This window comes from Bubalus kerabau, chromosome 22 (genome assembly GCF_029407905.1).
Source record: "Bubalus kerabau isolate K-KA32 ecotype Philippines breed swamp buffalo chromosome 22, PCC_UOA_SB_1v2, whole genome shotgun sequence".
NCBI classification, from domain to species: domain Eukaryota; kingdom Metazoa; phylum Chordata; class Mammalia; order Artiodactyla; family Bovidae; genus Bubalus; species Bubalus kerabau.
In genome coordinates, this window is record NC_073645.1 from 34,951,711 (window position 1) to 34,964,346 (window position 12,636).

The window sequence follows — 12,636 nt, forward strand, 5'->3', positions numbered from 1 at the left end:
CTCATTCATAAAATAAGGATTGTTCTATCTGATTTTCAGAATTATTGCAAGGTAACTTACAGAAGGAATCCTGCATATTGGTGATAGATCCTTCTTTACACCACTTGTCCCCCCAAATACAAAGCTACTGTAGTTATCTCACTTGGGGGAAAACTTGCAAATGTGTGGGACTGCACAAGAGTATACAAAAAAACATTCCCCCAAAATTCCAAAATCACTCTGCAAAATGTGGAGAGAAAAGAATGATAGATTCACATAATTCTTGCCTCAGTTGCAGCTTTAACCATCTCAAGTTGACCCTTGTGAATCTGAATATTCCAAAAGAAGCTGTTGAACAGTTTCAGCAGCACCCATCCAGTCAGTCTGAAAGGAAGTTTAAAAAGTTTTTAAATGTATACACATATTTATATATATACACATACATAGTTTGACAGCTATCTACCTAAACTTTTGAACCTAAAACCTAAGAGTGATCGTAACTGACTTCATGTTGTGAGCACATGTGTGTGTATATATGTGAACGGGGACATCTGAGTTGTGGACTTAAGGAACTGATTTTACATACATACTACTCATAGAAGCATCCATTTATCATGTACTAAAATCTTATTTTTTACTCTACTTGCATAATTTATACTTCAGAAGCTACAGTCAAGCAAATAGTTAGGTGAGCAGAGTGATCCCATTACTGAATACAAATCACTCCCCTTAAGACATAAGTATGTGAAGATTCATCAAGAAAAAAAGAGGGTGGGCTCAAATAAATAAAATTAGAAATGAAAAAGGAGAAGTTACAATCAACACTACAGAAATACAAAGGTCATATGAGATCACTACAAACAATTATATCCAAATACTGAAATGGACAACCTAGAAGAAATGGACAAACTTCTAGAAATGTACAATCTCCCAAGACTGAACCAGGAAGAAATAGAAAATATGAACAGACCAACTACCAGTAATGAAACACAGTCAGTAATAAAAAAAAAAAATTCCAGCAAACAAAAGTCCAGGACCAGGTGGCTTCAACAGGTGAATTCTGCCAAACATTTGTAGAAGAGTTAACACAAATCTTTCTCAAACCATGCCAAAAAATTGCAGAGGAAGGAACACTTCTGATTCTGCCCATCCTAAGAGGGCAGCATCACCCTGATAGCAACACCAAAGACATCACAAAAAAAGAAAATCACAGGCCAGTATCACTGATGAACGAGATGCAAAAATCCACAACAAAATATTAGCAAACCAATTCAACAATACAGTACATTAAAAGCATCATATACCATGAAAAGCAGAATTTACCCCAGGATGCAAGAATGATTCAACATCTGTAAAATTAATGTGATACATCACATTAACAAATTGAAAATTTTAAAAAAATATATGATCATCTAAACAGATGCAGAAAAAGCTCCTGACAAAATCCACCATGCATTTATAATTAAAAACTTTCAACAAAGTGAATACAGAGGGAACATACCTAAACATAAGAAAGGCCATAAGTGACAAGCCCATGGCTTACATCAGACTCAACGGTGAAAAGCTGAAAGCGTTTTCTCTAAGATCAGGAACATAACAGAATGCACTTTCCTGCCACTTTAATTCAACAAAGTATTGAAAGTCCTGGCCATGGCAATCAGAAAAGAAAAACGTATGAAAGAAATCCAAAGTGAAGACAGCCTCTTGATGAAGGTGGAAGAAGAGAGTGAAAAAGCTGGCTTAAAACTCAACAATCAAAAAACGAAGATCACAGCATCTGGTCCCATCACTTTATGGCAAATAGATGGGAAAACAATCAAAACAGTGACAGACTTCATTTTCTTGGGCTCCAAAATCACTGCAGATGGTGACTGCAGTCATGAAATTAAAAGATGCTTGCTCCTTGGAAGAAAAGCTATGACCAACATAGACAGCATATTAAAAAGAAGAAACATCACTTTGCTGACAAAGGTCCATCTAGTCAATGAACAGTATCAAAAGGCAAAAAGATGTGACATTGAGAGATGAACTCCCCAGGTCAGTAGGTGCCCAATATGCTACAGGAGAAGAGTGGAGAAACAGCTGCAGAAAGAATGAAGAGGCTGAGTCAAGGCAAAAACAACACCCACCTGTGGGTGTGGCTGGTGGTGGAAGTAAAGTCTGATGCTGTAAAGAAAACACTACATAGGAACCTGGAATGTTAGTTCCATGAGTCAAGGTAAATTGCAAGTGGTCAAACAGGAGATGGCAAGAGTGAACATCGACATTTTAGTAATCAGTGAACTAGACCAGGAGCTGACTGTGGCTCAGATCATGAACGCCTTATTGCCAAATTCACACTTAAATTGAAGAAAGCCGGGAAAACCACTAGATCATTCAGGTATGACTTAAATCAAATCCCTTACGATGATACAGTGGAAGTGAGAAATAGATTTAAGGGATTATATCTGATAGAGTGTCTGAAGAACTAAGGATGGAGTCTCGTGACATTGTACAGGAGTTAGTGATCAAGACCATCTCCAAGAAAAAGAAATGCAAAAAGGCAAAATGGTTGTCTGACGAGGCCTTACAAATAGCTGTGAAAAGAAGAGAAGATAAAGGCAAAGGAGAAAAGGAAAGATATACCCATCTGAATGCAGTGTTTCAAAGAATAGCAAGGAGAGATAAGAAAGCCTTCCTCAGTGATCAATGCAAAGAAAAAAATAGAGGAAAACAACAGAATGGGAAAGACTATAGATCTCTTCAAGAAAATTAGATACCAGGGGAACATTTCATGCAAAGATGGGCTCAATAAAGGACAGAAATGGTATGGACCTAACAGAAGCAGAAGATATTAAGAAGTGATGGCAAGAATACACAGAAGAACTATACAAAAATGATCCTCATGACCCAGATAACCACAATGGTGTGATCTCTTACCTAGAGCCAGACACCCCGGAATGCAAAGTCAAGTGGGCCTTAGGAAGCACCACTATGAACAAAACTAGTGAAGGTGATGGAATTCCAGCTGAGCTATTTCAAATCCTCAAAGATGATGCTGTGAAATTGCTGCATCCAATATGCCAGCAAATTTGGAAAACTCAGCAGTGGCCCCAGGACTGGAAAAGGTCAGTTTTCATTCCCTCCCAAAGAAAGGCAATGCCAAAGAATGCTCAAACTACAGAACAACTACACTCATCTCACACGCTAGTAAAGTAATGCTCAATATTCTTCAAGCAAGGCTTCAACAGTATGTGAACCGAGAACTTTCAGACGTTCAAGCTGGATGTAGAAAAGGCAGAGGAAAGTGAAAGTCACTCAGTCATATCTGACTCTTTGTGACCCCATGGACTATAGCCCGACAGGGACCTCTGTCCATGGAATTCTCGAGGCAAGAATACTAGAGTGGATGGCCATTCCCTTCTCCAGGTGATCTTCCTGACCCAGGGATTGTACCTCAGTCTCCTGCATTGCAGGAGGATTCTTTACCATCTGAGCTACCAGAGAAGCCCAGAAGCAGAGGAAACAGAGATCAAATTGCCAACATCCACTGTATCATAGAAAAAGTAAGAGAATTCCAGAAAAATATCTTCTTCTGCTTCATTGACTACATTAAGCCTTTGACTGTGTGGATCATAGCAAACTGTGGAAAATTCTTCAAGAGATGGGAATACCAGACTACCTTACCTGACTCCTGAGAAATCTGTATGCAGGTCAAGAAGCAACAGTTAGAAAAGGAGATGGAACAACAGACTGATTCCAAACTGGGAAAGGAGTACGTCAAGGCTATATACTTTCATTTTGCTTATTTAATTTATATGCAGAGTACCTCATGTGAAATGCCAGGCTGGATGAAGCACAAGCTGAAATCAAGATTGCTGGGAGAAATATCAATAACCTCAAGATATGCAGAAGATACCATCCTTATGGCAGAAAGTGAAGAGGAATTAAAGAGCCTCTTGATGAAAGTGAAAGAGGAGAGTGAAAAAGCTGGATTAAAACTCAACAATCAGAAAACAAAGATCATGGCATCTGGGCCCAACACTTCATGGCAAATAGATGGGGAAACAATGGAAACAGTGACGGACTTAATTTTCTTGGGCTCCAAAATCACTGCAGATGGTGACTACAGCCATGAAATTAAAAGATGCTTGGTCCTTGGAAGAAAAGTTATGACAAACCTAGACAACATATTAAAAAGCAGAGATATCACTTTGCCAACAAAGATACATATAGTCAAATATATGGTTTTTCCAGTAGTCATGTATGGATGTGAGAGTTGGACCATAAAGAAGGCTGAGCGCTAAAGAACTGATGCTTTCAAACTGTGATGCTGGAGAAGATTTTTGAGAGTCCCTTGGACTGCCAGGAGATCAAACCTGTCAATCCTAAAGGAAATCAACCCCGAAAACTCATTGGAAGGACTGATGCTGAAGTTGAAGCTCCAATACTTTGGCCACCTGATGTGAGGAGCCAACTCAATGGTAGAAGCCCTGATGCTAGGAAAGATCGAGGGCAGGAGCAGAAGGGGTGAGAGAGGATGAGATGGTTGCATGGCATCATGGGCTCAATAGACAGCTTGAACAAACTCTGGGAGATAGTGAAGGACAGGGAAGCCTGCGTGCTCTAGTCCATGGGGTCATGAAGAGTCAGACAAGACCGAGCAAGTGAATAACAACAAAAAATGAAAAGGAAGAAGCGAAACCATTACTGTATGCAGATGACAAAGACACTAGGGAAATCCTAAAGCCATCTAAAAACTACCAGAACTCTTCGATGAATTTGGTAAAGCTGCAGAATACAAAATTAATATACAGAAATCAGGTGCATTTCTATACACTAACAACAGACTATTTGAATGAAAATTAAGCAAACAATCTCATTCACAAATGCATCAGAAAGAATAAAATACCTAAAAATAAATCTAACTAAACAAGTATAATACCACACTTGGAAATATGTAAGACATTCATGAAAGAAACTGAATATGACACAAGTAGATGGAAAGATATACTGTGTTCATGGACTAAAAGAACTAATATTGTTAAAATGACCATATATCCAAGGCAATCTAGAGAGTCAATGCAATCCCTATCAAAATGCCAAAGGCATTTTTCACAGAACTAGAATAAATAAGTCTAAAATTTGTATGGAAACACATCTGAAATAGCCAAAACAATCTTAAGAAAAACGAAAGTGGAAGCATCACACTCCCCGATTTCAAACTATCCCCCAAAGTTGCAGTAATCAAGACAGACAGCATGTACTGGCACAAAAACAGATGCACAGATCAATGGAACAGAGAACCCAGAAAGAAACTCACACTTGTATGGGCAACGAATTGGTGACAATGGAGGCAAGGATGTACAACAGGGAAAAGAGTCTCTGAACGGTGCTGGGAAACTGGACAACTACATGCAAAAAATCAAACTGGACTACTCTCTCACACTACGCTCAAAAATAAATTCAAAATGGATTAAAGACTGAAATCTAAGACCTGAAACCATAAAACTTCTAGAAGAAAACATAAGCAATATTCACTTTGCAATCAGTCAGTAATTTTTTTTTGGATATGTCTCTTCAGGCAAGGGAAACAAAAGCAAAAATAAAGAAATAGGATTGCATCAAATAAAAAAGCTTTTTCAGCGTGAAAAAACTCTCAACAAAACAAAAAGGCCACCTATTAATGGGAGAAGATAATTGCAAAAGATATATCTGATAAGGGGTTAACACCTAAATATACAAAAAACTCAAACAAGACAATAACAACAAAAAACAATCCAATTACAAAGTGGGCAGAGGATCTGAATAGACATTTTTCCAAATATACACAGATGGCCAACAGGCAGATGAATAGATGCTCAACAGCACAAATCATTGGGAGTATACAAATCAAAACTATAATGAGTTATCACCTCACCCGTCAGAATGGCTGTTATCAAAAAGACAATAAATAACAACAAGTGTTGGAGAGAATGTAGAGAAAAAGGAACCCCTGTACGTGGCTGGTGGGAATTTAAATTGGGGCAGCCACTATGGAAGACAATATGGAGATTTCTCAAAAAATGAAAAATAGAACTATCATAATCCAGCAATCTCACTACTGGATGTTTATCCGAAGAAAATGAAAACACTAATTAGAAGCCATATATACACCCTTATATTCACTGCAGCACTATTTATAATAGCCAAGATGTGGAAGCAACCTAAGTGCCCATCAATAGATGAATGGATAAACAAGATGTGGTATGTACACACACTCAAAAATGTGCAATGGATTATTACTCAGCCATAAAAAAGAATGAAATCTTGCCATTTGTGACAATATGGCTGGACTTATGCTAAGTGAAAAAAGTCAGACAGAGAAAGACAAATACTGTATGATTTCACTTACATGTGGAAACTAAAAATCAAGACGAAATTATAAACATAACAAGACAGATACAGAAAAAAACAGGTGGTTGCTAAAGGAGAGGCAGGTGGGGAGGTAAGAAATAGGTGAGGGAGATTAAGAGCTACAAGCTTCAGTTGTAGAATAAATGAGTCACAAGTATGAAATGTACAGTGTGGGGAATTTAGTCAATAATGTAGTATCTTTGTGTGTTGGCAACTCATAACTAAACTTATAGTGGTATCATTTTGAAATGTACAGAAATACTGAACTACTAATGTTGTGTAACAGGAGCTAGTATGGTGTGGTAGATCAATTGTACTTCCAAGCAAACTCAGAAAAAGCGGTCAGGTTTGTAGTTACCAAAGGTGGTGGGGTGGGGTAGGGGCAGGGGTAGGAATTGGATGAAGGCAGTCAAAAGATACAAACTTCCACCTATAAGATAAATAAGTACTAGGGATATAATATACAACACAATAATATAAATTAACACCGCTGTGTGTTATATATGAAAATTGTTGAGAGTAAATCCTAAGAGTTCGCATCACAAGGAAAAAAAAATTTCATTCTCTATCTTTAATTTTGTATCAATATGAGATGAGAAACACTCAGTAAACTCATTGTGGTTTTCATAAGGGATGTGAGTCAAGTCATTATGCTGTATACTTTCAACCTACACAGTGCTGTCTTTCAGTTATACCTCGATGAAACTAAAAGAAAATAAAAAGACACGAGCATGTGAAACCTAACTCACAACAGGTATAGAAGGCAGCGGCAGTAATACAAGGGCTGCTATCAACTGACAGAGCCTGAGGTACCCTGAAGCATCCCAAGCGCCACTTCTCCTGAGAGTTAAATAAGAATATATGGAGGAGTCCAAAAAACCTCTTTTGGACCAAGAGCATTATATTAGGAAAGTCCAATGGTTCAGTCCTGTCTGATCAAAACCAGATGACCCCTGATTAAAGTTTTTGCTTTGCCTTTTAATACCTGATCATTGCCGGTGAAACGGTGGCAACCATTTCTTGAAGGATCTTTCTGGCTTTCTTTTTCACTTTATTCACAGCTTTTGATTGCTGCTGAGCAGAACCATCAGGATTTAATTCACCAGCCACTTCTGCAATTGCCTCTTGTACTCTGATTTCAAAATGGAAAGACAGACAACGTAACTGGCTCTATGCTACAGTCTGTACCATTTTATAAACTACAGATACAAATCACAAAGCAAAATATAGTTTCCCTTTTAAATGTGATAACACAGAAGAATAAACTCAAGTTAGAAGTGCTTTCTTTGGCTGTTTATTAAATATTAAGTATATTATATCCTAAATCAATGACTCCCTGAGGAAGCTGAAAGGCAGATTTCAAATTTTAATTCAAATGCACTGGGTAACAACTATGTGAATTTAAATGTTCCAGTTATGCTGTGAGGGACACAAAGTTACACTCTGGCAGAAGGGAAGAAAAGAAAGATTATCCTTCTAGATACGTAATTCAGAGGTACCCCAAACCCACTGCCAAAGTAACATAATTTTTTCTTTTACTTATTATTCATTTACATTGTGACTCTATGAGTGGGATATCTGTAAAACTCTCTAGGAGGGATTGAAGGTGGACATAAATAGTCACAAGTGTTTTCCAAACCAAGTCAGTAATTTTAAAAGGCACAGCTTTAGATTTAAACAGCACAGACCAGTAAGCTATAAGGTAAAAGGGAAGATTTAACCCAGCCTTGTAAATCTCGCACATAACTTAGGGAAGAATGCATGAGGTTTAAACCTCCTAAAAATAACTTCTAACATCCTAGTTACAAGTCAAAACATCTGGATGAAATGAAACACACTTGATGGGCTTTACCTAGAAAACAGAATATAGAATAATCCAAAGGAGTTTCTCAAACAATTGTTTTTTTCTTCTCACTGCTGCTGATTTTAGACTAATGTACAGCAAAACTCCCCATCATTCATTACTACAAAAAGACCAATTCCACAGGACTCTGAAATACCATCCTTAAGCCTATCCTTGAACAGCCTTTATATCAGTATGGCCAGGAATGCTTTCACAAGTAATTCACATAGTTATTACACCGCCATGATCAACTATTCACTTGTTCATTCAGTAAATATCAAGGTACCTACTACACACCACTACTGCTCAGCCCTTAACAACTGTACCACTGGGCTTGCATTTCTAAGCATTTTTCAATCCACTCTGGTCTCCAGCTCCCCAAATCTAGATAGGTATCTAACATGGGCCACAGCAATGCGGTGGAATAGAGATCAACCTTCACCCAAACTTCCACAGTTTAATGATTTCCCGACTCCATCAGAGTTCAGGTAGGTCTCTCCAATTTTTAATCAAGATCCTCTGAGGGCAAGGACAATTACTTTATTCTCTTCAAATTTCTAATAATGCCTTTCTAATAAAACAATTTGTGCCTAGGTGCTTAACAATTATTTGACAGAAATATGAAATGAGCTTCTCTTCTGGCTGTAAAGTAGGAGATGCATTGTCCCCAATATTCACATTACAGAACACTTAACAGAGAACTCTGGAAATATCTGCCTATCTGAACTCCAGCTCGCCTTTCATATTAGAACCCCATTCCATTATTCATGCATAAAACAAGGCTGCTCTTCCCACATGGCACCAAAACCATCTGTTCTCTTGCTTTTCCTTGCTTTCTTCTGGAGCTTGAACATTTAATGTTTGGAAACACAAACTCCTCTTGGGACACAGTCCCACAGAAACTAAAGGTTAATAAAGGAAATTACTTCCCCACTCCCACCACCCATCCCTGCCTTTCCACTTTACAACAGTATCCCACCCTTACCGACTGCTGTTCAGCACGTTTTCAGTTACGTTGGTGGCAAACATGCCTTTATGGACGTCTCGCTCTTGAATGAAAAGCACGTAAGAAAGACGTCTTGCCAGCCATCCTCGGTGCCTGCAACATGAAAATGATTTAGCAGAGAAGTACTCTAGGAATACCTATTATTCAGAGGCTTCCTTCTTGTAAAAAAAATCCTCATTTCACCTGTTCCAGAGATTTAGGGTTTTCCTATAGCAAATTCTCCTTAGTAAGTAGTTGAGGATGCTATGAAGACAGTTTTATTTCTTTTCTTTCATGTACTCTCAGCTAAAATTTAAACTTGGAATTTGTGTATCAATGCTTGAATAGTATTGCTCTGCAAACTAATAATCCAAATATAAAAACAAAAGAAATGTAAGTATCTTACTTTATTAATACCACTTAAAAAACCAAATATGTTGCTAAAATTTAAACTTGGAATTTGTGTATCAATGCTTGAATAGTATTGCTCTGCAAACTAATAATCCAAATATAAAAACAAAAGAAATGTAAGCATCTTACTTTATTAATACCACTTAAAAACCAAATATGTTGAATGCTTTATATACAAGCTTATATAGCTTATAGCTACAGCTACAGGCTATAAAAAGTAATCCGGCAATCTTTTCATACCACAAAGGGCTAATTTTCTTTTTGTTGTCATTACAGTAATTCTTCTAAGGTGATCACTGACTCACAAATTGAATTGATAAGGCTGATCAGTTGACAGAAGTCAAGGTTAACTAGACAACAGTCTGAGTAGTTGTACTCTGGACTTATGAAGCCAGAAGCTCTTATTGAGTTTTCTTGCTATGTTTTTGTTTTTGGCTTTTTTATAAAACACACTCAACATACCTAAGAAACAGGACAAACTTCCAGCAGTGACAATGACTATGTGTTATCTGAATGAGGGTTAAAGACAGGGATCTCAGAACAAGAATGCTATAAGATTTCATTATGCAATGATTTGAAACCATTTGCAATGATTATATAATGCCTCATTATCATTTCCTCCATAAAGATATCCAGACAGACAGTAGAAGATTTCAATTACAAATTAATTCTGAAAATATACAAAAACTCTTCAATCAAGAAAAAGTAATTTGGGGGAGAATTATTTATGAATCACATGTTCCTTCAACTCTCCTTCCTGGCATTCTTTTTCTTCCTCCTTCCCTTTGTCTCAGTTCTCTGAACAACTTGGCCCAATATGTTAAGTGTTTAATTCTAAAATCTCTCAGTGAACAGTTTACTGGAATGTACAAAGTCCACACTCTTGATGAAATCCCTTTGCAACAGACTGAAAGCGGTGTGTGCGCGCGTGTGTGTGTGTGCGCGCATAAACTGTTCAGGCTTTGCTCCCTGCAACACAGAGAAGGGCTAAATAGCCGATCCACCTGTACAGGAAACTTATTACACTGAATAGTTTCATATTGCCTAGTCAATATAACATGCTAAAAAGTGTGTGTTTATCTCACATGTTTTTTTTTTCCTTAACTGCCTCCAAGTGAAGACAACAAATGAACTCCTCAGTTTTGTATGTAAAATATCTACTTACATAAGGAAAAGACTGAATGAGATTCTTTTGCTTAGTATTTTAATCATGTCAACCAGAGGGGAAAAAAAAATTGCTCTTTCCTTTTAACTTAAGAAAACAAGAGAGAGAGGAAAGGAAGGGCAGCATAGAAATTGGCAAAACCACATCTCTTGTTTTTAGTTCTATTAAAAAAAAATTAGCTAACATATATGCAAGTATATGCTCATTTATAAAAACATTAAAATATGAGCAGTAACATCAGAAAGCCTTAAAATTTAAGTATCTGACTTCTTGGACCAGTTTTTTCATGAGATTTCACGTATTTCTCATCTCCTGAGCCTCCAGGCATTTACTCTTGGAACTACAAGGACTGGTAGTGGTTTTGGCTCCCGTTCTGCTCTTGTCTTGCAGACATTCACCCTCCTTCCTCATCCCCCAGCCTCAATCCACTGAGAATAAAGCCTCTTTTTCTCTCACTCTGATGCCTGGAATTTGGAAGTAAGAATTCTAAGAAAAGACTTAAGCCAGTAATAAATCAAAGAATATTCACTCTATAGATCAGGCAGATTTCAGAAAGTTATACTTCTTTAAGTATAAAATAATAATATATCATAAGACATTCAAACCTACACCTCTCCTCCGACAAATTTCTATCACATTTTGGCACATTTCAGCAGCAACATCAATATATGAATAAGTTAAAGAAACCTATAAGTAATATCTACAGTCTCATGAAAATATTATATAATACAGCAGGAGAATAGTAATAGGTCTCTCAGGTTCCAATTTTTAGATAAAGTATCATATGTTAGAAGTTAATACCCTATTAACCCTTCAAAAAAAACATAAAGGGATTCATCTTAAAGTGCATTGGTTGGTTATTATGGAATCCTTCTCTTGACGTGCATTAGAAATATAAGAAATTTATTTTTACCTTGTGTGCGTTTCATTGATATAAATAACATTCCGCAAACCCAAAGACGGGATACTGGGGTTGAAGAATTTATCCTATATAAAACAAAATAAATATAGACATAAATATACAACTGGATTGTTGATGAAGGACTCAAATTAATAGTTCTTGAGGACTTTCAAAAATCTGAGATGAAGAAAAATGTTTTATTGAAAAGTACTTTTTAGCTTTCAAAGGTCACAAACTCAAAATTACTCCTCAGCATCTTGCAAGGAAATAGTGCCTCTCCCTTTGCCGAGCTCCCCATCCTCAATCAGAAAGAGTTAAAGTCACAATGGCTTGTCACTGAAAGGAATACTGGAAATTTCACTGTTTTCAAAATATAAAAATACTATGCTAAGTAGTAATAGCGAAAGTTGCTCAGTCTATGCTAAGTACCATGTATTATTATTTTGAGATTACTAAATCTTCCAATAATCCTGACACATAAGAATTATTATCCTCATTTTATTTTTTTTTTTTTTGCATTTCTCAGTTTAATGGTATTTTAATATTAAGAGACATTAGAAGTCTCTTTTTAGGAACTCTCTTCACAGCCAATTTTGGTTTTAATTCACTCACTTTACTAGCTGAGTGGATAATAATGTATTCTAAATCAACATCTTATCTGTGGCCGTCAGAGAAATGACTTCTGCTCATAATTGAAATGGCAACCCACTCCAATATTCTTGCCTGGAGAATCCCAGGGACAGAGGAGCCTGGTGGGCTGCCATCTATGGGGTTGCACAGAGTCGGACATATTCTTAAGTTTATTTAGAGATTAAGAGGAGCATGATTTTAAACCTTTTCTTAATGTAGTAAATGGCTTTATGAGGTATATGAAAAAGTACAATTGGAAGAATGGAAAATCATAAGTAAATATCTTCACATTCCATCATAATCAGACTAGCAGTAGAGAAGGGAGATGAATCCCAACTATGCCACTG

The 12,636-nt window shown here is 36.9% G+C and overlaps 1 protein-coding gene across 16 annotated transcripts in view; it reads right to left on the minus strand.

Moving 5' to 3' along the window:
* GPAM (glycerol-3-phosphate acyltransferase, mitochondrial) overlaps positions 1–12,636 on the minus strand; it is a 67,367-nt gene that overhangs the window by 22,778 nt on the left and 31,953 nt on the right. For all 16 annotated transcript variants that reach the window (XR_008707231.1, XM_055560704.1, XM_055560702.1 and 13 more), the window contains 4 exons: positions 11,672–11,745; positions 9,183–9,296; positions 7,340–7,486; positions 267–363 (listed from right to left, as the gene is read on the minus strand). Coding sequence is in view for 15 of the 16 variants with exons in the window: in XM_055560704.1 (XP_055416679.1) it covers positions 267–363; positions 7,340–7,486; positions 9,183–9,296; positions 11,672–11,745 (432 nt within the window). In the remaining variant the exon portion in view is untranslated. The remainder of the gene's footprint in view (positions 1–266; positions 364–7,339; positions 7,487–9,182; positions 9,297–11,671; positions 11,746–12,636) is intronic.